The 24,407-nt window shown below is 39.0% G+C and overlaps 1 protein-coding gene across 1 annotated transcript; it reads left to right on the top strand.

The window, feature by feature from the left end:
* Positions 1 to 1,613: 1,613 nt before the first annotated feature.
* SERPINB10 (serpin family B member 10) lies at positions 1,614 to 24,407 on the top strand. Its single transcript, XM_077888280.1, has 8 exons — positions 1,614 to 1,745; positions 5,398 to 5,574; positions 7,856 to 7,921; positions 8,383 to 8,520; positions 10,416 to 10,533; positions 18,610 to 18,752; positions 21,790 to 21,945; positions 23,316 to 24,407. Exons 2-8 carry the CDS (start codon positions 5,407 to 5,409, stop codon positions 23,718 to 23,720), a joined length of 1,194 nt encoding a protein of 397 aa, XP_077744406.1. The 5' UTR covers positions 1,614 to 1,745; positions 5,398 to 5,406; the 3' UTR covers positions 23,721 to 24,407.

Genomic DNA, 24,407 nt, shown 5'->3' with positions numbered 1-24,407 from the left:
TACATAGGCAGGTCATAAATAACAACAAACAAAATTGTGTTGATAATATTACATTGTTAGCTTAGGATACTGTTTTAATTTTTATTTTTTAAGGATTTTATTTATTCATCAGAGACACACAGAGAGAGGCAGAGACATAGGCAGAGGGAGAAGCAGGACCCCAGGATCACAAACCGAGCCAAAGGCAGACTCTGAACCACCGGGCCACCCAGGTGTCCCCCAAGGATACTATTTTTAATTGGGGTAAGTGGGAAAGGAATCTGGAGAAGGTTTTGGGGAAACAAATGAGTAAAACTTAGTTTGTGACTTTAGAGAAAATGAAAGAATTTCTTGGCTGGTTTGGCAGTTTCTGTGTTGATGCATTTAATGCAACATAAATAATGCAACATAACTAGAGCACGTCTCTGTGCATTGATATAGCCCGGGTCACTCTCGGGTGAACTGCTGCCTGGCGAGATGAAGCCTCTCTATCTACAGCCTCCATGTTAGAGTCTGGAGGCGCCCATAGATATAATTATCTACTTGGCCCACATTAGGCAGGTGCGATAGAGTTTCTTACACAGGTCACATTCCCTAGTGAGGTCAAGAGAAAAACTGTGCCCTGGGGTCCCCACTAACATTCAAATGTTTTCTGAGCCAGTTTACCAGTGAAAGGAAAGTGCAAAGTGTATGAAGAACATTCTAAATCTTTGATAAGTAGAGAGGCTCCTTCTTTCCCTTGATCCCTCTGAATTATCCTCAATTCCATTCCTCTCTCTGATCCTCTTACAACCCCACCATGGACAGGTATTTAGTGGTAGAAGATAAAATGGTAACTGTTGTTTTTCCTGCCCAATAAATATGAAGGAGTGAAGGAACATTCATAGGAAGAAATAAAAGAAAATTTAAAAATGATGAACCAGCATCTGACACAGTGTCCCTAAAACATTGATCTAGACCCTTTGTCACTGGGGTGGGAGCCTGGATATGGGACTGGTTGGAATTGTGCCTGGGTCCTGCATCAACCCATCAAGGGAGAAGAACACCAACATTTGTTGGATGACTCTTGCACATGGCACCTGAAGAGCAGCTTTATTTTATTTTTAAGATTTTATTTATTTGAAAAAGAGAGAGAGAACATGAGTGGAGGGAAGGGGCAGAGAAAGAGAGACAGGGAGAAGCAGATTCTCTGCTGAGCAGGGAGCCAGACTCAGGGCTTGATCCCAGGACCCTGAGATCATGACCTGAGCTGGAGGCAGATGCTTAACCCACTGAACTACCCAGGCGCCCCTTTAGAGCAGCTTTAACAGTTTAACTGCAAATATTTCACCTATCATATTTTCCATTTTACTGCCCATTATTCCACTAATTTGGAGCCTTTTTTTTTTTTTTTAATGAAGGCAACTGGGGAAACTACTATAACTGCTGCCAACTGGCAGACTAGAGAAGAGAGCAAGCAAGGAAAGTGTGAGTTACAATTTGTCAGAGTTCAGGTCTCCACATGCAAACAGACATGGAAAGTGTGGGTAATTAAGTCATTCAGGCAAAACCTTAACTGTTTATCTCTTTTTATTTGAGTTCCTGGCCAAGCAAGACCTGAAAGGAAGAGTGTAAGGGCTTGTAAAAGTGAGTCAGAGGGTGGAGCTAAGAAAAGGGAGGAGTTAGTATTTTTAAAGATATTTCTACAGTTAGAAGTTACTTAACTCAGCCACAATCGCTTACTGAACGAACCACTTGCCAATTCTGCTCCAGCAGAAGAAAACAAGGTATTGTACGCATTTCTTTGTTTCAAAATGTTTATGTTTTCCTTTTTTACTGAAGTGCCTACCTGAGTAACAAATGATCAAGGCTCCGAAAACAGAAATAATAGATAAAGCTTCATCCTCCTGAGAATTCTATGCAAGTCAGATGGATTTAACCCCGGACTGGTTCCAAGCTTGTATGAGAAAGAGGGCAAAGAGAGAGAGAGAGAGAGAGAGAGAGCATTCATTTAAAAGGAGGTAGAGAAATGGTTTCACCAAGAATTGTGAGGCCGTGAATGGAATCTCCTCTTGTCACGTTTTTAGATTGGCCACCTCTGTGTCTGCCAACATAGGCAAAGAGAAATAGAGTATTCTCAGAATAATCGAGCCCAACCCATTCTAACCCTTCAGGAGAAAAGGCTTGGCAATATGAATTGGTCCCAGTTATTAATGAGTAGAATTAATGGTTTGGTTCTCTTCTGTCCCCACTCCACATCCCATCCTAGCCACCATTCCCTGGGCTGGTAGCTTTCTTCTCTTCCATCAAGTAGCCTCAGCCCCAGCCTTCCACTATGTGCTCAATGTTAAAGACCCCAAACTATTGCTTCCCTCAGAAAATGGCTTTGGGTAAATGTAGAAGTGCTGAGGAGAGATGTCATCCTCTGGAAGGCACAGCTCCGCAAAGTGGGCAGTGTAGTCTTGTTGGGCAGTCAAGGAACCTTGGGTATCCTTTTATGGAAAAAGGGGCGAGTATCCTTCCCACTTCCTCCTCCTCCTCACCATTTTCCCTCCTTTCTTCTTCCTCTTGTTCACCTTCTTTCCTCACCCAGTCCTTCCCTTTTACCATTAAAATCTTGAAGACAATGAGATGCAATGACAAAAACAATCGTATTCAGAGCCCAGAGAATGGAATTGCAGCAGTAACTTTGCTCTTAGCTGGCTGTACACATTGGGCAGCACGTGTAAGCTCTCTGAGCCTTAGTTTCCTAGTAGATAGAACAAGACGATTGGACCAAAGGGGACTCCAAGGTTCTTTGGGATTATGTGTATCATGGGACGTTTTGATGAATGACACAATCCTTTTATTACTTTCATAATTCTCCAGCTTTTCCCCTAAGCCCTTGAGAGATTGAAATTTTACATACTTTACATACATATATTTGCATATATTACATATATAAATACATATATATGTAAGCTGACACATCTATAACTCCTGAAAACTGCAAAGAAAACTTTTTTTTTTTTTTAAAGATTTTATTTAGTCATGAGAGACAGAGAGAGAAGCAGACACAGGCAGAGGGAGGAGCAGGCCCCATGCAGGGAGCCCGACGTGGGACTCGATCCCAGGTCTCCAGGATCAGGCCCTGGGCTGAAGGCGGCACTAAACCACTGAGCCACCCGGGCTGCCCCAAAGAAAACTTTTTTTTGAAAATGGCATAGTAGGTTTCTGATCTAAATGTTTATAATCTCTGAAAAAAATCATTTTCTAACCCTTGTATGGATTAATGAATTCTTATAAAAATTCATCCTAGGGCAACCTGGGTGGCTCAGCGGTTTAACACCTGCCTTCAGCCCAGGGCATGATCCTGGAGACCCAGGATTGAGTCCCATCTGGGGCTCACCGCATGGAGCCTGCTTCTTCCTCTGCCTGTGCCTCTGCCTCTCTCTCTCTCTCTTTCTCTCTCTCCCTCTCTCTCTCTGTCTCTCATGAATAAATAAATAAAATATTAAAAAAAAATCATCCTAAAATTCTGCATTCTTCAGAAAGCACATTTCACACTTGGGTTAACTTTTACTAACGGATTATCATGTCTATATATTTTTTGTAAGAAAAAAATGACAGGGATTGTTCCTTTATTTTCTGGGCAATATCTCATATATTAATGATGATATTAACAGAATTAATGAAGCTGAACATAACTGGGTATTAGCTTTCTACAAGAAATGAGCTCTTTCATTAGATAAAATTATTGTTTTCAGGAATTTATTACATTCTACCTATGGTTTAGGTAGAAAGATAAAAATCTCAGGCCCTAAGACTTTACTTTTTCCTCCCTTCATGGTTAGTATGGTTTCAAGGAGCCAAGAATTTTCCATATGAATGTGATTCATGAGTTCTAAAGAGATAAAACTTAATATATAGGCAATAAACAACACATTGTTGAATGAATATAGCTGAAAAGAGATTAAGGAGGTTATTTCCAAGATGCCACTGGATCTATTAAGAAAAAATACGTACTGGCAAGTTTCGAACATTTTGAAAGGGTGTAGATTTACTACAAAACTAAAGTTGTTTCTTCTTTAGTCAAGTAATACTAGCTTAGGATTATCATCATCTTTAATAATAGGTAGGAACTATGGCTGAAGCAGGATTTAGAGGCTGGGAAGTTCTTTGACTAGGTATCAGCCTATGGTTAGGAGGGATTTTAGCAGGATCACTGTTAATATAATTCATGATGAAATCAAAACTTGGCTTACATATGGCTCTCCCTTGATTCAACTATTTGACTAGAGAGAACTCTTGACCTTTCTAAAGTTCTAAGGGTCAGGTAATGCCAGTATAAGATGAAGTTCTAGGTGACATAATTTTTTTTTTTTAAATAAGAAAAACTGAGATATTTTGTTCAAGAAGACCAGTTTCAGAGGGACTCAAGTGAGTGGGAGTAAAGGCAAAGAGCCTTGATCTCCCTACTTCTCTATGAGCATTTCCCACTATACTGTATGGTTTTAAGTTTAAATGAATAAAAAATGGTGGCTGAAGCCCAAATAATGAACATTGTAAAGAAATAATAAACAAGAATTTATATGCACACATTTTGTGTAAAGTCCTGAGTGAGGTGTGGTTGGAGAAATAGACAATTTTACTCTCAAGGAACTTAGCTGGAGTTGGAAAGACATAAACATATGAAGACAGAAGTACCAGTGGGATAAATGTCAAGCAAAGGGCAGAAATGATGTTGTGAGACTTAACTTCTATGCACACGGAGATCAGGAAAAGCTTCTAAAGAAAAAAGAGGAACTTGAACAGAATTGGATTCCAATAGAGTAAAGGAGGAGCAGAGCATTCTCGGAAACAAGAAGAGCATATCTAAAGGCATGAATGAATAAATAAGGTTCAAAAGTATAAAAATATGAGTGATTGATAAGTGAGAAAAAACAAAGTGTCTTGAAAATATGTCTAATGATTTCTCAACTACTGCTTAAAGTCAATAGTCAAGTTGTGCATTGAAAAGCAGCTCAAGCCTGACAGTGTGAAAACCTGCTTCCATTGCCATTGTTATTGTGCTTTTCTCAACAAGGAGCTGCCAACTAACCAGCCCCCAATTGTTCTCTTCTGCACCTTAGCACAAAAATTTGAGCAATTCTCTTAAACTCTCTGGATTTCAGTTTTCTAATATGTAAATTAATAATGTTGGTATGAGAGTTTCCTCCAGCCCATTTGGTTGTTATGAATAAGTACCCATGTAAGAATAAATGGAAATGCATGCATATAAAATGGATGAACATATATACATTAAATATACTATATAAAATCAAATTAGATATATATTTTTGTCATTTCAAGAAGGAGTGATTGAAGAAGATAGTTGTGTCAGCCAACAGTAAAATATAAAAGTAAAATAAATGGAAAGGATTATTAACAAGTTTTCCATCTCTGCTTTATTTTTCTTAGGTTTTCCCAATGGACTCTCTAGCAAAATCAATCAACCAATTTGCCCTGGACTTTAGCAAAAAGCTAGCTGAATCAGCTGAGGGCAAAAATATTTTCTTTTCTCCCTGGGGCATCTCAACCTCTTTGGCCATGGTATATTTGGGCACCGGAAGTACCACTGCAGCCCAAATGGCTCAGGTGAGCAGAAGAGGGCAAGCATTCTTTGTGGCCTGTAAACAGAGTGTTTCTTTAATTTTCATCGTCATTTGCTTCCTCAAGTCCAAATAGCTTACATTTTATAGCCATATCCTTCAAAATAAAAGATACTCTTAAACGTATTATTTTAGGATGTAAAAAGAAGTCTGAGAAAGAGAATCACCTGGAAAATTGCTGCTTGAAAAACCATGTAAGAGCTCGTGTTCCCTAGCAAGATCAAATGATAAGGTTATCAAGTTTGATTCAACACCAAAAACAATTTTATTTTGATTATTAATATATTTCAAGAAGAAATGGCTCATACTTTATTTTTAAATTTTAATTCCAGTGAAGCTACCGTACAGTGTTATATTAGTTGTAGGTGTACAGTATAGTGACTCAACAGTTCTGTACATTACTCAGTGCTCATTATGACAAGTGAGCTCTTAATCCCCTTCATCTATTTCCCCCACCCTCCCACCCACCTCCTGTCTGGTAACCCTCTGTTCTATGTAGTCAAGAGCCTGGTTTTTTGTTTGTCTCTTTTTGCTTTGTTTATTTGTTTTCTTTCTTAAATTATACATTTGAGTGATACTGTTTCGTTTTTGAATGGCTCATACTTTAAACAATAGAATTAGTCATCATCTTTCCAATCTCAGAAGGATTTTCTTGGAGACACAAATAGAAAAATCAAGTGAATCCAGCCTTTTCTGTTGTTTGGTTGTTTCTGTGCTCAATCCCTGGTTGTCTGAATGAATGTAAAGAGTCCATTGAGAGCATTAAAATAACAAAACAATAGTATTGTATAAGTAATTATTGATTTGCTGTAAGCATCTTCAAAGCATTGTGTGTGTGTGCATGTGTGCACCCAAGTATAGCCATGGATAGCAAAAACATAATTAAAAAAGCCACGTGTAGGGATCCCTGGGTGGCGCAGCGGTTTGGAGCCTGCCTTTGGCCCAGGGCGCGATCCTGGAGACCCGGGATCGAATCCCACGTCAGGCTCCCGGTGCATGGAGCCTGCTTCTCCCTCTGCCTGTGTCTCTGCCTCTCTCTCTCTCTCTCTCTCTCTCTCTCTGTGACTATCATTAATAAAAAAAATCTTTAAAAAAAAAAAAAAGCCACGTGTATATGTGTGCATGTGCGCAAACATAAATATATGTGTCAGTTTTTAAAATAGAAATAGAAAAGAGCAAATCCAGCCCTAAGTCATGCAATAATCAAAAGGCCAAGTGATAGAATTTCCACTCAAGGTGGCACCCTCAGGGCCAAATACAGAAAAAGGCACAGCCAGTAATTCTGAATGAAATAGGAAGAATGTATATTTTGTCAGTTTGGACCTAGGATGTCACCCTTACTCTTTTAGTTCACAAGATATTGCGTAGTTTACAACAACAAAATCCTGGTTCACAGCAAATCCTGGTTCACCACTAGTTAATAATTGTTTATTACTAAAATAGACAATCTTAGATGGATTCCAATTTAGGTCAACTTCATATAAATATATTGCTGTGTGTTTCTTGGCCTTGTTTTATTTAAATACTATTTATATATCAACAGCATCGGTTTGCAATTGAGACTGAGTCACTCAAGCACCCCATCACTATGTGTCAGCACAACCTTTGGTAAACTAGAGTTTTTTCCTTATTGTGAGCTGGGTCCAGGCTGTGGGAGATGGAATAATCACCTTATTTTTCTACTGTTGTACAAGTCAGGGAAAGCAAGGATGTCCACATCCTTCTAGTTAACTTTCAGATGAAATGCTGGGGTGACCATAGAGACTGTGTCTATAATTGCCAAGTGGGGTAGACAATGAGAATAAACACTTAACTAGAATAAATGACTAAAATCCCCGAATTGGGGCAACAGTGGCTTATGCTTAAATTGTCTAAATGAATCTCTCAATTGAACACCTAGTTTTCAAAAGAACTTTAGAGAAAAAAATAAAACATGGAATACAAGAGATTTTTACCTCTAAGGATCTTCCCAACATCATCTTAAATGTCCTATAAAGAGAATAAGAATAAAGACACCAGCTATTTAAACAGGAGTTTAAAAAATTTATTTAAAAGCTGTTGCTGACTTACTCCATCCATTCAGTTAACACATCATTTAAGTGAAATCAGAGCACACATCATTTAAGTGAAATCAGAGCCCCCCTAGTTAATTAATTATACTTTCTGTAGTGATGGGAATGACTGCCTTGTATTTGCTGATAAGTATTTCATATAATTATGTATTCACAAAGCATGTTCACTTATTGCCTTTTTTATTGAAATGACAGGTGCTTCACTTTAGCAGAGACAAGGACCTCAAATCTTGTCCTGAAAGTGAAAAGAAAAGAAAGATGGTATGTCTTATTTTTAATATACATTTGATAATTAAGCAGAAAACACTTGCAGCACATGTATTTTAGTGGCTATTTTAAGCAACTTTTGATAGGGAACTTTTCTTAGAAAAATATCATAAAGTTATGGAACATTTTCAAAAATACAAAAATTTGTACACTTTTTTGGAAGGGGTGTTGTATTCATTCCCTTTCTCTCTCTCCATCTTTTCCTCCCCTTCAAAGCTTCCCCACCTTCTAATCTGTTCTTGCTTTTTCAAACTAAATGTGAAGAAAATGATACCCCAGCAACATTTAAAGTCTTGCCCTGCTAACACTGAAGAAAACATTTTTTGTCCACCATAAATTGATTCCAGCTTTTGTTTGCAGTACACCAAATCATTTAGGTATAGGGTGTTCACATATACATAGTTCTTGTTCAATGTTTTCATTTGACTATTTGACTAACGCCTTTTCTTTTAAAGGAATTCGGTTTGGGCAAGGTTGAAGAAATACATTCCCACTTCCAGACTCTTATCTCAGAAATCAACAACCCCAGCACATCTTACGTCCTTAAAACAGCCAACAGGCTATATGGAGAGAAAACTTACCCATTTCACACTGTAAGTGCAAATATGTTGTTTTAAGCTGGTGGGAAAGAAAGAGCCATGTGAGACCAATCAGGAAACTCTGTACATTTCTCTACTGATCCCAGGATAATGTTAATGGACGTGGTCAGCTTTACTGGCAAACAATCATATAGACCACCAATACGTGTCTAGTTGTAAAGGAAACCAATAATGGGTCTCAAACCAGATCTAGTGAGCAGATCATTATGCTCAGAATGAAGGGGTTCACCTCAGTGGACGAACATGCATAGAAATGTGGGTTGTGTAGGTTAGCATGTGTTTCATAGGAAATGGGAGCAAAAGATGTCAAGTAACTTAGTAGGGTCAATCTGCAGGAGCAGAAGGTGATGCTGGTCCTAGGAGTGAGGCAAGAGACTGTGTGTGTCCTCAAGTGCAAAGCTGACTTTGAGATCAAACAAGTCATGTCACAGCATAACTTTAGAGACTTTACAAAAGACTCTTAACATGGGATAAAATCAACTTCTCCCCTTCTCAGATGGTTGAGACCCCACAATGCAGACCATGCTTTTGTCCTCAGTTCAGATTCAAGGGCTCCTCAGAGTGGTCAACCCTGAACCAGGCCAAGCATTGACGTCTTTCATGTTAGTCCATCACATCCTTTGGCCCAGTGAGCAAAGAGCAAGGAAATTGGGTAGGGTAGAGGGAGAGCAATAGAAAAGATAAAGCTTTTTTGTGATAACAAGCAGTACTGTCCCTGCCCGTAGCCAGTGAATTCTGGGGAGTTCAGGAGTTGGGCTTTGTTATTACTAAAGACAGAAGAGCATCCAGACGAGGCCTTAAAGACATTTCTGTTACTGGTAGTCTCGTGCATTTGGGTTTGGTCCAGAAGTAGGAGGTATTTGAGTGGGGTGGGTACTTAAAGATGAGAAGGATGCAGAAATACAAAATGATACGTCTTTTAAAATGTTCACAAGCTCTGGATGTGCTTGGAGAGGTTGATCAGAACCGCTGAGTTGAGACAGGGAATGATGCCTTGTGAATCTCTAAGCTTTCCTTTCTTACTAGGTGATAATTTCTACAGAATTTAGACTTCCTAATCTTCAAACTGCTGCCTGGAGGCTAAATTAACTCACACTTTTTATTGCACACAATTCCTCCATAGAGTAATAAACTGAAGGAGTATGAAGGACAGCAGTCCTGAGAAATAAATTATGCTCTCATGGCAGTACCCTCATAGCAACAACCCTACAGCCTGCTTATAATGATTGCCACCAGGCTGGACATCAAAGGGCTGTGAGGATGACGTCAGCTTTCTTCCCTCAGACAGGCTTCTGAACCTTTGGTCATGCTTAGCAATCTACAGTTTTCCACAGGGGCCCTCCACAGGTTCTTGGGCACTAGAGTCCATAGCAGGCAGCTGCCACACCTACAGGCTTCACGTTGGTTCCTGCTCTGCTGCAAAAAGCCAAGTGCAACTGCTAATATGTCTTAGTCACTGGAGTCAGTCCTGAGATTCCTAGAGTTCTCTTCATTTTCATTCCAGCCCCATTCCACAGGCATGAATAAAAATAGGAAAGGGTTGGGGCACCTTGATGGCTCAGTTGGTTAAGCATCTGAGTCATGGTCTCAGGGTTGTGACTTCAAGCCCTGCGTTGGGTTTAAGTAGAGCCTACTTAAAAAAAAATAGGCGAGGGTATAGAAGCCCCCAGCACTATGGGAGGCAGGCCTTCCTCCACACCTGGACTTCTACATGGCTAGTCAGTGTCCAGCTAACTTTAAAGAGGGGAGCCCTTAGTTTTTGACCAAAAACAGAGTATGGAAAGACAGAAGGGGACAACAGGGTGAGGGTTTGCAACTGTCCTTCAATAGACTGCATTTCTCAGTTTTGGACAAACTCTACAAAAGGAGATTTTACCTCTATCTTCCAGAAATACTTAGAAGACATGAAAGCATACTTCGGTGCAGAACCACAGTCTGTTAACTTTGTGGGAGCTTCTGGACAAATTCGAAAGGAGATCAATTCTTGGGTTGAAAGCCAGACAGAGGGTAAGCTTTCACCAAGGTGTTTGGAAGAGGGTCTTTGCTGAGCATTGTTGTATTTTTTTGAACTTGCATTGTGTGGAAGTATGTGTATTTCTTAACTAGAACTATGGACACATTTTAAATATTCAGAATATTTCTTTCTATTCATGCCCATGATTTTCAGATCCACAGCTTTCCCAATCGGTCGTATCTAAAACATACATGTCAAGATACCCACTTTACTAAGTGGACAAGAAAATTCTCATATCCCAATAATTCCAAAGAGGAGCCCAGGGACAAAAAGCAGGAAAATGCAAGGGGGAAAGTTGACATACTGCTACATTTGTGATTTCTAAGGAAAAATAGCTAGTAATTAACAACAAAATTGTGGCATTAGATGTAATCTTAAGTAATTTTCAAAATCAGATCATATTAGAGTAGTGGGCTAAGCTGCTGCAGCTGAGAGACCTGGAATACAGTGGCTTAATGATAAAGTAGAAGCTTATTAATCTTTCACATAATAGTCAAAAGGCAGATAGACAAGTATTCTGTTTCCTGAGGTGATCTGGAGACCCAGACTGGAGGGTCAGCTGCGCCACCCTCAAAACCTGGTTTTCATATTTAAGTCTAAGATGATTCTTGCTTTTGTCATTTAACAGCCACCAGGAAATGGGGAAAAGAAAATTTCTTTGCTTTTTAAGGAGATGACCTGAAAGTTTCACACATCAGTTGCACTCATATCCCAAACTCAGTTACATGGCTTTATGTTCCTGTTCTGATTTGCCTGAGACTTTCCTGGATTTAGCACTGAAAGGCCTCTCAGGCCCAGGCAAACCAGGATATAGCTGGTCACCCAGACTTGCTGTCATAAAGATCAATAAGATGTAGTTTTTAGCTGGGTAGCCTCGTGCTAACCTAAAAGGTGAGTGTTCTATTTCTTTAATTTTTTTTAATTTTCTTTCTTATTGAAGTTTGATTTGCCAACATAAACGTCTTTAATTTTTGAAAAAGATTTGATTTATTTGTTCATGAGAGACACACACACACAGAGAGAGGCAGACACACAAGCAGAGGGAGAAGCCGGCTTCCTGTAAGGAGCCCGATGTGGGACTCGATCCCAGATCCTAGGATCACGCCCTGAGCCGAAGGCATTCGCTCAACTACTGAGCCACCCAGGCATCCCTAATTTTTTAATTTTAATTTTAATGCTTTTATTTTTTCTTTAAATTCTAGTTAGTTAACATGTAGTGTAATATTAGTTTCAGGTATAAAATTTAGTGATTTGGTACTTCTCTAGGACACCTGGTACTCATCACAAGTGCCCTCCTTAATTCCCATCACCTATTTTACCCATCCCCCACCCACCCACCTCCCCTCTGGTAACCATCCATTTGTTTGTTCTCTGTAGTTAATAGTCTGTTTCTTGGTTTGCTCTCTCTTTTTTTCTCCTATGATCATTTGTTTTGTTCTTAAATTCCACATATGAGTGAAATTATCTGGTATAAAGAAATCATCTTTCTCTGACTGACTTATTTCACTTAGCATAACACCCTCTAGTTCCATCCATATCATTACAAATGGCAAGATTTCATTCTTTTTTATGACTAAGCAATATTCCATTGAGTATATATACATCTTCTTTATCTCTTTATCAGTTGATGGACACTTGGGCTGTTTCCAAACTTGGCTATTGTTGATAATGCTGCTATAAACAGGGGTCCATGTATCCCTTTGAATTAATGTTTTTGTATCTTTGGGTAAATACCTCATAGTGCAATTGCTGGGTCATAGGGTAGTTCTATTTTTAACTTTTTAAGAAACCTCCATACTCTTTTCCAAAGTGACTGCACCAGTTTGCCTTCCCACCAACAGTGTAAGAGGGTTCCTCTTTCTCCACATCCTCACCAACACCCTGTTGTTTCTTGTGTTGTTGATTTTAGCCATTCTGACAGGTTTGAGGCAATATCTCATTGTAGTTTTGATTTGCGTTTTCCAGATGCCAAGTGATGTTGAACATCTTTTCATGTGTCTTTTGGCCATTTGTATGTCTTCTTTGGAAAAACGTCTATTCATGGCTTCTGCCCATTTCTTAACTGGATTATTCATTTTGGGGATGTTAAGTTTTCTAAGTTTTTAAAACTTATTTTGCATACTAACCCTTTATCAGATATGTCATTTACAAATATCTTCTCCCCCATTCCATAGGCTGCCTTTTAGTTTTGTTGATTATTTCCTTCGTTGTGCAAAAGCTTTTTATCTTAATGAACTTCCAGTAGTTTATTTCTGCCTTCCTTTTTATTCACACAGCACTCGGTGTGAAAATTTACTTTGACATGCATCACCCTGCTAGTGAAGTTAGCTGCTGCAGCCTCCCCTACTAGACTCAAGGGCTCAAGTGCAATGATGCTGCCTGATGGGATTTTCAGCTTTAAGTCACTAACACACAGCAGGCCTGCTAATTGTCGTTGTTCAGAATGTTAATGTTTATCGAAATACACTGAGGAACTTGGCAGCCCTGAGTTCTCAGTTCCTTTTTCATTGAACTAGTGACTCAAAAGCCACATGTGAGGCAAGAGTGACTGTTTTACTTAACTTACACCTGATTTAGATTCATTCAAAAGCAAGCTTGTTTTTAGAATTATAGATTAGCTAGGATTTGCTGAGTGCTTGTACTGTTTCCGTTGGCAGGAAGACCAAATGGGATTGTACAGGCAAAAGTATGTTGTCACATACAACATAAATTCAACATTGCAGAAGTGGCTGCAAGAATGGTCTGAGAGTAAACTAAATCTGAGGTCTCAAATTCCTAGCTCAGTGACTGTTGTGTTGACTGGAAGAGAAGGGGAGCCCTACAGATAGAAAGGCTAAGAGCAGTTGATCTACTGTCTTCGAAGAAGCTGAGCTTATGCAGCACCAGACAATGGCCCTCCTCTAGGCTCTGAAAAGATTTATGCACCAAGCAAAGCTTTTTAGAGCCTAGAGGAGAGCCATTGTCTGCTGCTGTAAGCTCGGTTCTTAGGGTCCTTGCCATGCTGCCCCAGAACAGACTGTCCCTCAAGGAACATGACTAGATCCATCTATCTAGATCACACAGCTGCCCAGGAGATCTTCCTGCAATGATAGACATGTGCCATAAGTCTGCCGTGCCCAGTGTGCTATGGTCACCTGTACTATCCACATGTGACTATGGATGAGTTTAAATGTGGCTAATGTGACTGAGGAACGGAATTTTTAACTTGAGCTCTTTTTAATTAATTTATGTTTAAGTAGCCATGTGTGTCTAGTGGCCACCATATTTGACAGCACAAAAGAAGTTTTGCTTTTGAGGAAGAGTTGAATTAATAATCTGAAATTATGGAGGAAAGAATAGACTTCAGATTACAGCTACTCTATGATCAAGATATAGGGTAGATACACTTTGAAAAATCCTCTGTTGTCATACTACTCGCAAAATGAGAGTTCCTCCAAAATTAGCTAACCCAGGGCATGTTCGATTTTTCACAGGATCTTCTATGAAGCCCCTATTTCCCACATCTCATGACTTCATTGCTCCAACTGGCCCTGCCAGCTCTGTCTTAGAAGTGGAATCTTCCAAAGAGGAAGAAAGCTGTAATCCTTCTGTATTCTCTCTTTACACATTAAACACAAATATCAGTTGTTTGAGGGCTATTCAATACCAAGTAAAGTAAGGAATTAACCAGCTACTCAGGAACTTTGACTTTGTCAGGGCAGAGTTCTGCACATCCTTAAGAAAAAGTTGCTAAGAAACTCTTTGGCATGACTACATTCCATCTGAATCACCTGAAAGAAGCTTCTTTCTGTAAGCTTTGAAATAGGCCTGCTTTCAAGTAGCCATATGCACTACTGGGATATACATGGCATTTAGAGTCAAAGTCTCAATGATAGTGTCAGGTATATGTTGCACATTTTTTTCTGGTTTGTTTTCTTTACAGCTAGAAGCTACTTAAAAGTGGATATTGGGGAAGGTTATTATCTACATGTTTGTAATCTCGAAATCTATTGTGCGCTTGGCACACCATGGGCACTCTCGTGTCACATTAATAAATGTGCTCAGCAGGATTTACTATGAATATCTTCGAAGACTGTCCTTCTCGTGACCTCAAACTACCAAGGGTGTGTGCAATAAGTGAGCCAGTAGGTGGCACTTTAGCTCTAAAGAGTAAGCAAAATCATGGTCCAATTTTTCTGATACTTTAAAGTTGTATTTAACTACACTTTGTACATTCTTTGTAAAATAATTATATTTTACATGTCCTAATGCAGCCTGGGTTCAAAAGGTTGGTTTCTTTGAAAACATATGAATCCAGAGAACAATACAATATAACTAACATCATTTGGATTGCAACCAACTTGAGATAAGCCTGTGCAAAACTTAGTCCTCGAGATGTTGTCTATTTGCATCTACAACTCTATCAAATGATAAGAGTAATTAAAAAATTACACAGAACTTTTAAAAAAGTAAACTTCCATGCAAAAATAAAGTTAAAAAAATAATGTAGATGGCCTCCCCATGTTGAATCATCAAATTTTAAATTAAGTTTAATATACTGTCATTAATAAGATACAAAAACAACGCTAAAACGTTTCAGAAAGTTTTGACATCAGCATTTAAATCACATTCAGAGATGCCTGGGTGGGTTGGTCAGTTAAGCATCTGCCTTTGGCTCAGGGCATGATCTCAGGGTCCTGGGATAGAGCCCTGCATTGGGCTCCCAGCTCAACTGGGAGCCTGCTTCTCCCACTCCTTCTGCCCACCATCCTATCCCCCACCTTTACACCCCCCTCCCCCCTCTCATGCTCTCTCTCTCAAATAAATAAAATCTTCAAAAGAAATAAAATAGAATTCAAATTTAATTGTTAAAATCAAAATGTTTGTTTTGTAGATGAGGGAGGTGTTGTTTTGTTTTGTTTCGTTTTGAATAGACATAGCCAAGTCATGCCTCAAATCGACTGGAATCTCTAAAAGTGCTGCCCCCAGAACTTAAAAAAAAAAAAAAAAAAGCCACTCCAGTGCTTCTGATGTGCACCGGTGAGGACTACGCAGGCAGGGTGTGTGCTGACGTAGAAGGGAGCCCGTTTACTGCATGTGCACATCTCTCCCCAATCCCCCTTTCAGAGACTTCATGCTGGTAGCTTGAAATCAATATGGTGGGAATATTTACACCACAGAAGTGGCTATAAATCAAAAATCTCCTTCTCTCCCACCCCTACCTGGACCCAGTTTACCAGCAAATTACTAAAAATGGAAAGCTGGAGCTCTGGATTTCATTTTATTGTTGTTTTATTATATTTCACTTATGTATTATTGTTTTCCCTACCTACTTTTCATTTGTAGAAATAAAGGGAAATTGAGAAGTTAAATAGACTTAACTTTAGTTGTTTTTCATTATTTCCAAAAGTTTCATTACACATGTTATATCTAATCCTTTTTCTAAAAAAATGCAATTCAGCTACCCCATTATATCCTAACCCCACTGTGACATGAGTATCCTTGCTCACTGCACTAACCTGCAAGCTAATAGGTTTGCTACCCATTGCTGGCATGCAGAGAGGTATAAAAGGCCAATAGATGAAGTGGCTCCAAACCAGTGGCGCTCAGTCCTTGCTGTTCATGAAACTAAGTTTACTAATTCTTAAGCCCAACCCCAGATGAATTAATTCAGATCTCTGGGAGTGAGGCTCTGGCATCAATATTTCTAAATCCTTAGGTGATTCTAAATCACAGTCAAGGAAGAATAATTGCTGTAAATGGAATAATTCCCTCAATCCCATTGACACTCCCCTTTTCCCAAGAAGCTCCATTGCTCTTGATTTGTGAGCTTCCAACTCCCGGATAACACTTGGACTTGCTCAGTAGCCCTCTGGTATTGCACAAGTGTGCAGGGTTTCACCTATCAGCCTACCCCATCTGTATTTTCTCTTCAAAATTCAAAGTTCTCTTTCAATAGCATGTTTTCTTAGCGGACCTTCCTGTTGCAGAATTATTCTTTTGAACAAATATTTGTCCTAGAAAAAATAATATTTTGACCATGTACTCTAAGGCTTTAAAAAGAGAACTGTACACAAATCTTGTAACCTAGTTATCAAATTTGTTTTTCATAGAAGAATGGGTTAGCCAGTCTGAAACTACCTTATGTATATTCTAGGATGGAGCAGATAAATAAATATATTGGAATTAATAAGGTCCAGGTTTCTCACTGACAAAGAAAGGAATTACAAATAAGGAAAAGCAAAGGTGAGCATGAACTCCGTGCTGCTGGATTGAAATAGGAGATAGCAATATGACTTCCTCATTTTTAATATATAAGTAGAAAGAGAATTTGATATAGAACTATTGACAGATGTGTGTGTAATATATGTATTTCCTAGCTTTCTCTGCTGAGCAATGACACTCTAGTAATATCGTGCATGGCTAATATCCACATCTTGATTTCTAAAAAGCCATTCTTCAAAAAAGTAACCAGGGCTTCTGGAAGAAATGCCAATTCTAGGTCTGGGACATGGAAAGCACCAGATAAACCTTAGGACACATTGTGGCAGCAGAATGTAGGGAAGTGCTCAAAATACTTGGGAACATGTCAAAAGGGCATGGGAGCCACCTCGAGGAGGCTTCCAATAACCAAATCGGGGATGATTTGAGCAAAAAAATAGGCAATGACAGTAATAGATCATAGCCCATAGAATAAAGCAAATATCCATGTGTCTATATTGATATAAATTATTGAATACCTAAATAAAAGGAAGATATGAAAAAGTTCCTCCTCATAGTAGAATTCTAATTAGTAAATGTAGAAAAATAGTGGAAATTGAAAAATCACCATTGGGCAAACACACAGTCATAATTGTTTCAGGCAAGATTAGCCATGAATGCGAAAATTGATGGGCAAAAGTTTGATGAGAAACGGGAAATTTATGTGGTCACAAAGTAGCTCCCTGAATGATACTTAGGAATTATAAAGGGTAAAAGTTGTAATTTTACAGTGAGAAACCTGTGGGATTCAAATCATCAAAGTTAACATCACCCATAATGAGAAATAGGAACATAATATATTTCCTGGTATGATTCATTGAGAAGCACAACATTGCTCCTGTGGTTGTGTTGGTTGCCTAGGGCTGTCATGACAAATTACCACAAACTGGATGGTTTCAAACAATAGAAATGTATTTTCCCACAGTTCCGGAGGCTGCAAATCTGAAATCAAGGTATTAGCAGGGTCACACTTCCTTTAAATGCTCTAGGACAGGCACTGTTGCATGCCTCCCTCCTAGCTTCAGGTGGTTGCTGGCAATCCTTGACATCCCTTCGTTTATGGACACTTCAATCTCTGCCTCAGTCAACATATAATCTTCTTTACGTCTGTCCTATGTCTGTGTTTTCACAGAGTCTTGTCCTCTCTGTGTGCCTATGTCCAAATTTTCCTCCTCTTGTGAGGACATTAGTTATTGGATTACAGCTACCCTAATCCAGTACGACCTCATCTTAACTTGATTAGATCTGCAGAGACTTTATTTCCAAATAAATTCACATTCATAGGAGCTGGTAGTTAGGGCCTAACATATCTTTCTGGTGTGTGTATGTGGGGGGGGGGTGGATACAACTGAGGAGAAACATCAGACAAATCTGAACTGAGAATTGAGGGGCATGCTACCAAACTTTTTCAAAAGTGTCATAGTCGTGAAAGACAAAGGAGGAATGAAGCACTGTCCCAGATTCAAAGGCACAAAGATGGGCAATGAGGGGGGCGCTTGGCGGATGAGCACTGGGTGTTATGCTATATGTTGGCAAATTGAACTCCAATAAAAAAAATTTTAAAAAAGGCACAAAGATGGAATGACACTTAAATACAACTTGAGATCTTGGATTGACTTCTGGTCCTGAAAGAGGACTTTTTGGAACAGTAGATGAAATTTAAACAGGACCTGTTAGTAATATTCTATTAATGCTAACTTCCTGGTGTGGCTCATTGGTGGATATAAGATATTATCACTTAGCAGTATTCATAATTATCATTTTTGCAAGTGTGGCATATTGCTAGGATGTAACTATACCATTTGCAATCTGTCCTTTTGTTCTCGTAGGAAAAATCCCAAATCTCCTACCTGATGATGCTGTGGATTCTGCAACCAGAATGGTCCTGGTGAACGCTCTTTACTTTAAAGGAATCTGGGAACATCAGTTCTCAGTTCAAGACACCACAGAAAAGCCTTTCAGAATAAACAAGGTAGAAACTTTCTAATAGTCATCATGGCTTTTTACATGGCTTCATAAAGGAGATTCTGTTTGAAATTCACTCTTCTGGCTGAGTATATGTTCCTATGAAGTCTGGCTCTTACCAGGCCAGGGATGGCTGAGCTAAAAGCCAGGTCCATCCCACCTGGGAATTCCTCTTCCATTGTTTTTTCTTCTCTGAAAATAGGCTATTCACATATTTTATCACTTAGTCCTTGTTATGACTAGGATAGAGTAGATAAGGTGGTTATTTTATTTGTTTCAGGTGGTAAAGTGACTGGAGCCATGCCTAAGTTAGACATCTACCAGAACTCTAACCTCAAATCTTCACTATTAGTTCTGTTTTTTCTCTACTAGACCAGTACTCTCTTCTACGAAACTCTTACCTTTCCATAAGTAAAAGAAATAAAAATTAAAAAATCTCATCTCTTTCATTAAGTTTCCTCTTTATGTTAGGACACAACACGCTTGTTTGTGTGATAGGAACGCACCGATGACAGCAAGAAGGGAGACTAATAAGAGGTGACAGATAGATTGCAGAGAATCCCAGGACTGGAATGTGGCTGGGCCTTAGAACTTGAGTGGAAACAAGGAGTCGGATGTGGTCAAGATTCAGTCTCTATCTTTTCAGCTCTGCTTCTCCCATCATATTCTTCCCTCAGGCTGAAGTCTAACTTTCTCTTCTTTCCCTTTAGCAAGGACAGAACACAGCTACTCACAATGCTGCCTCTGTTTTAGAGACCAGTCTGATCTCATTTTAAATTCCTAGGAAAGGAATTGATTAGCCATCATTGGTTAAAGCTCTTTAGTCCTTGGGGGGTAGGGTGCAGTCTTCTCACATAAACAGTGCTGCCAAGGACCTATCAGGGTAATCCTGGGGATGCGTGCCATGGGCGGCCCTCAGACAATCAGTGGGCTAAAGATAGGAACGGACCAAACATACAATGGGATAGGCTAACCAGAAATGAGCTGGATAGTTGCCTGGCTTAGTGTATCCACGAGTTGCAAGTGATACAATAGCATTGCACACCAGCTCCGGGAAAATGGGAATTGTATTAGCATTAGTCACCTAACTAAGATGAACCAAGACATCCAGGGAGTCTCAAACCATAATCTCATTTCTCTATCTCTCTCTGCCTCCACTCCCACCGTCACCAGTCCCTCTGGTGGTTGCCTTCATTCTCTAATACTGAAGATATGATTTCTCTATATGACCAGGAATATGGTTGCCTTGTCGTGAGCCTTCGAGCTTCACAACCCTGGTAGATAAAGCCTTTGCTGCTGACTCTGATAGAATGTTCCCAAGGAGGTCTCTGTTTTGTGCCGTTCATGTGCTCATCCCTGAAAAATCACTGTGTCATGAGGTATTCTGAATGGACAGGTCTAGTCATATGACCACTACATTAGCAGAAGGTTGGGACTTGTGATGAACAGCTCCACATAGAATAGACAAAACAATATGTCTACAGCATCTGAATTGCAGTTTTGTTTTCGTTTGAGCATGGGCTTTACTAAAAATAGACATTTGTAAAGAGCATTTTTGGGTTTGCAGCAAAATTGAGAGGAAAGTAGAATTCCTATAAACTCCCCTCACATAATTTCCCTTATTAACCTTTTGCGTTAGTTACAGTTAATGAGCCAATATGGATACATTTTTATTAACTGGTCTACAGTTTACATTAGGGTTCACTTTAGGTCTTGTATAGTTCGATGGGTTTTGACTAACACATAATGTCATGTATCCGCCATTACACCAGGTAGCATACAGAATAGTTTAACTGCTGTAAAAAATACCCTGTACTCCCCTTGTTCATCCTTCCCTCTAAACATCTGGCAACGTTTTAGTCTCTTTGATCTCTTCACTGTCTCTCGTTTTGTTTTTTTTCTGGCATATCATATAGTTGGAATTGTATAGTATGTAGCCTTTCCAGACTGGCTTCTTCCACAAAGCAATATGTATTTGAAGCTTTCTCCCTGTCGTTCCATGATTTTCTAGACCACCCACTCTCCTGTTGAATAATATTCCATTGTGTGGATGTATTGCAGTTTGTTTAGCCAGTCATCCTATTAAAGGACATTTTGGTTCCTTCCAATATTTGGCAATTATGAAAAAAGCTGCTATAAATATCTGGGTGCAAGGTTTTGTGTGGACATATGCTTTTAACTCCTTTTGGTAAATGCTCAGGAGCACATTTGCTGGATCCCATGGCAATGCTATGTTTAGCTTTGTAAGAACCTGCCAAACTGTGTCCCAGAAGTGGCTTCCACTTTGCTTTCCCATTGATGGGGAATGACAATGCCTGTCGCTCCACATCCTTGCCAGTGGTTGATATGGTCAGTGTTTTGGACTTTGGCCTTTCTAGAAGGTCTGTAGTAGTATCTCATTGTTCTAATTTGCAATTCCCTAATGACATATGATAGAGCATCTTTTCATAGGCTATACGTGTTCCTTCGGTGAGGTATCTGTTCTTATCTTTGGCCTATTTATAAAATTGGGTTCTTTTATTGTCATTGAGTTTTTAAAAGCTCTTTATATATTTTGATACCAGTCCTTAATCAGATATGTGTTTTGCAAACATTTCCTCCTGGCCTATTGTCTTTTTGTTCTCTTAATAAATTTCAGTGTTTATGACACCAAAATACTTTCTCAGATGTTCGCAGGTGAAATACCCCTTATTCAGTTTTTGAATCATCGACATTTATATAGTGTGCATAAGATTAGATACTTTTTAAAGTGTTCGGTAGGATCCAGCTTGCTATAATTTACAGGGGTTGCCGCAATAGCATTATAAATAGAGACTTCCACATCACTTATTGATAATGTTATCGATTGGTAGATAAAGTCTTGCCAATTTGAAATTCAAATTTTCTGTTTCCAGAAAGTAAGGTCTAAGTAACTTTATTCAGCATTTTGTCGAGAATCACCAATTTTGCCCGTGTCCCAGAGTACTGGGAACTAATGATGATAAAACAAAATTAAGGATTTGCTGAAACACTTCCTCAGTGACTTTGCCACTTACTTTCTGTAGAGTACAAGCAAACCAGTGCTAATGATGTCCATGAAAGAAAAGCTCCAAATTTTTCACATTGAAAAGCCACAAGCCATAGGCCTTCAACTCTACTATGACAGCCATGACCTCAGCCTGCTTGTACTGCTGCCAGAAGATGTTGATGGGCTGGATCAGGTACAGTCTGTCTCCTGGGAAGGTTCTGGTATTTACCCCTCTGGGTAGAAATATAAGACATGGTCTCCCTGTCTGTTCTTTGATTCCTGTAGAGGAAGACAACCAATGTACCTTGCTTCCTAGGGAATTTACCTTCACAGTGGCATTTAAGCTTTATAAAACTCTTTAAGTTGGTATTACTGTTCCTCGGAAAGGTTAAGTAATCTATAGGCTCTAGCCCTGTGTAGCTAAACAAACAGCCACACGAGCAACAAATATGTATATTCTCCCTCAACCAGGAGAACCATATTCTCAACAAATATGTCTTTCTTCTCCCTCTGCCAGGGCCTCCTTAATTGGAGGTTAATTTTTTAATCATTTGCATTAATCTAGTTTTAGATACATATTTTTTAAACAAGACTCTATTTAATTAAAATGGATTTTTTTTCAAGTTTTGGAAGTCAGAGTCTTGTTTAAGTCCTCAGGAGAAACAGTGTGTATCAGTACTACCTTCCAGTATTATTTAAGTTATTTATCAGCCAAATTTCTATGAAGTCTGATATAACTTTGGTCAGACCATGTGTCTGAGCAATCAGTATATTTAAATTGAACAATAGTTTCTCATGCAATAGGCAGCCTGGCTTTCATTGCACCGTGTATAACTTTTCATGCACATCACTTTCTTTATACTTCTAAGTGTCCACAGCCCTGCTGGAATGTAAAAGAAGTTTCCAAATTGTATCATAAAATCTAGAAAGATTGGTAAAAATAAGACCAAGTGTGGACACTAAACCATGAGAGTCACACCCTTATAAGATAAGCCTTTCTTCCTAAGAGTGCAGGAAGCTAAATATGTTGTCAGATTACTATGTATATCATCTACAAGTATGTCACTGACCACAATATTCGGGTGTAGAATACTCTCAAAGTAGCAAAAGCAAAGTAGCAATTATATGAATAATTTCATATTGCCGTGATTATACAGACATTTTATCTCCGATTTTGTTTTCAGAGAATCATCTCCCATGTTAATATAACAAATGTATTTTTGTTCCCTGGCACATAATTTATTCTAAAGTTTATACTTTAGTGTAGACAGCACCTAAATGCACATTTACATTGGTGCATTTCTGTGTGTAGTTGATGGCACAGAAGTACTTCCATTTTGAATCAAGGTCAAATTCTCCCGTGTCCTGGGAACGACTGTGTTGCAAAACGAAGATTCTATAGGTCGACAGTGTGAAGAATCTCATGACACAAGGAATTTCCAAATGTGTGTGCTTTGTTACCCTGGATAACAGGAGTGATGGTAATTCCTCTGTGTAATCCCTTGAGGTCTCACTCAACCAATATTTCTCACTGACTCTCTCCTCCTCATTGTGCACCTGCAGCTGGAAAGGGCCATCACCTACGAGAAGCTGAGTGAGTGGACCAGCGCAGACATGATGGAGTTGTATGAAGTGGAGCTGCATCTCCCCAAGTTCAGGCTGGAAGAGACTTATGATCTCAAGTCATCCCTGAGGAGTATGGGGATGAGTGATGCCTTTAACCAGGGCAAGGCTGACTTCTCAGGAATGTCAATGGAGGGAAACTTATTTCTGTCCAATGTTTTCCATAAGTCTTTTATAGAAATAAATGAACAAGGTACAGAGGCTGCAGCTGGCAGTGGGAGTGAGGTGAGTATTCGCAGCAGACTCCCCCCCATTGAATTTAATGCAAACCATCCATTCCTCTTCTTCATCAGGCACAACAAAACTGCTAGCATTCTCTTTTACGGGAGATTCTGCTCCCCCTAAACCACATTTCTCTGTCATCGAACAAGACCATCTTATGGTGTAAAAAGTGCACCAAAAGATGGGAAAACGCAATTATAATAAAAACCAGTTTGTGGCTTGCATCTTTTTTCACATTTGAATGTTAGTGAATAAACCTTGAAACAATGCATTTTAGCGATTTTATCATACTTATATAGCTAGAGGTAGAGTTTACCACTTAACATCTTGTCTTCAAGTGACTTTTATTTACATTTCAGAAGTACTATGTTATTCAATTGAATGCTATACAATTTTTGAACTACTTGGTCACTGTATTATCATTGTCACTTATATTTCACATACCTCACTGGGTCAAGAAAAATCTTTACAAAGGTGATATATGGATAAGCAAGAATTTTCTCAAGAACATAATTTTAATAATTCATAAACTACCATTGTAAATTTAAGGCCCTCCCCTTTTGGCTGAGTATTTAAAAAAATACTTAAATGTTGACATTAATGGAAAAGCTAGTGAAATCCAAGTGAAATATGGAGTTTGGTTAGTAGCAGTGTTCCAATGCTGTCCTCTCAGTTTGAACAAATGTATACTGATAATTAGATGTTAGCACTGGAGAAAATGTGTTAGGAGTACACAGAATTTCCTGGATTATCTTTGCAACTTTTCTGTGAAGCTAAAAGTATTCAAAAATAAACATTTTGTTGAAGGCA

This window comes from Canis aureus, chromosome 1 (assembly GCF_053574225.1).
Source record: "Canis aureus isolate CA01 chromosome 1, VMU_Caureus_v.1.0, whole genome shotgun sequence".
NCBI classification, from domain to species: domain Eukaryota; kingdom Metazoa; phylum Chordata; class Mammalia; order Carnivora; family Canidae; genus Canis; species Canis aureus.
Note: the sequence above shows the minus strand (reverse complement) of the source record. Positions and strands in the feature narration are given on the sequence as shown.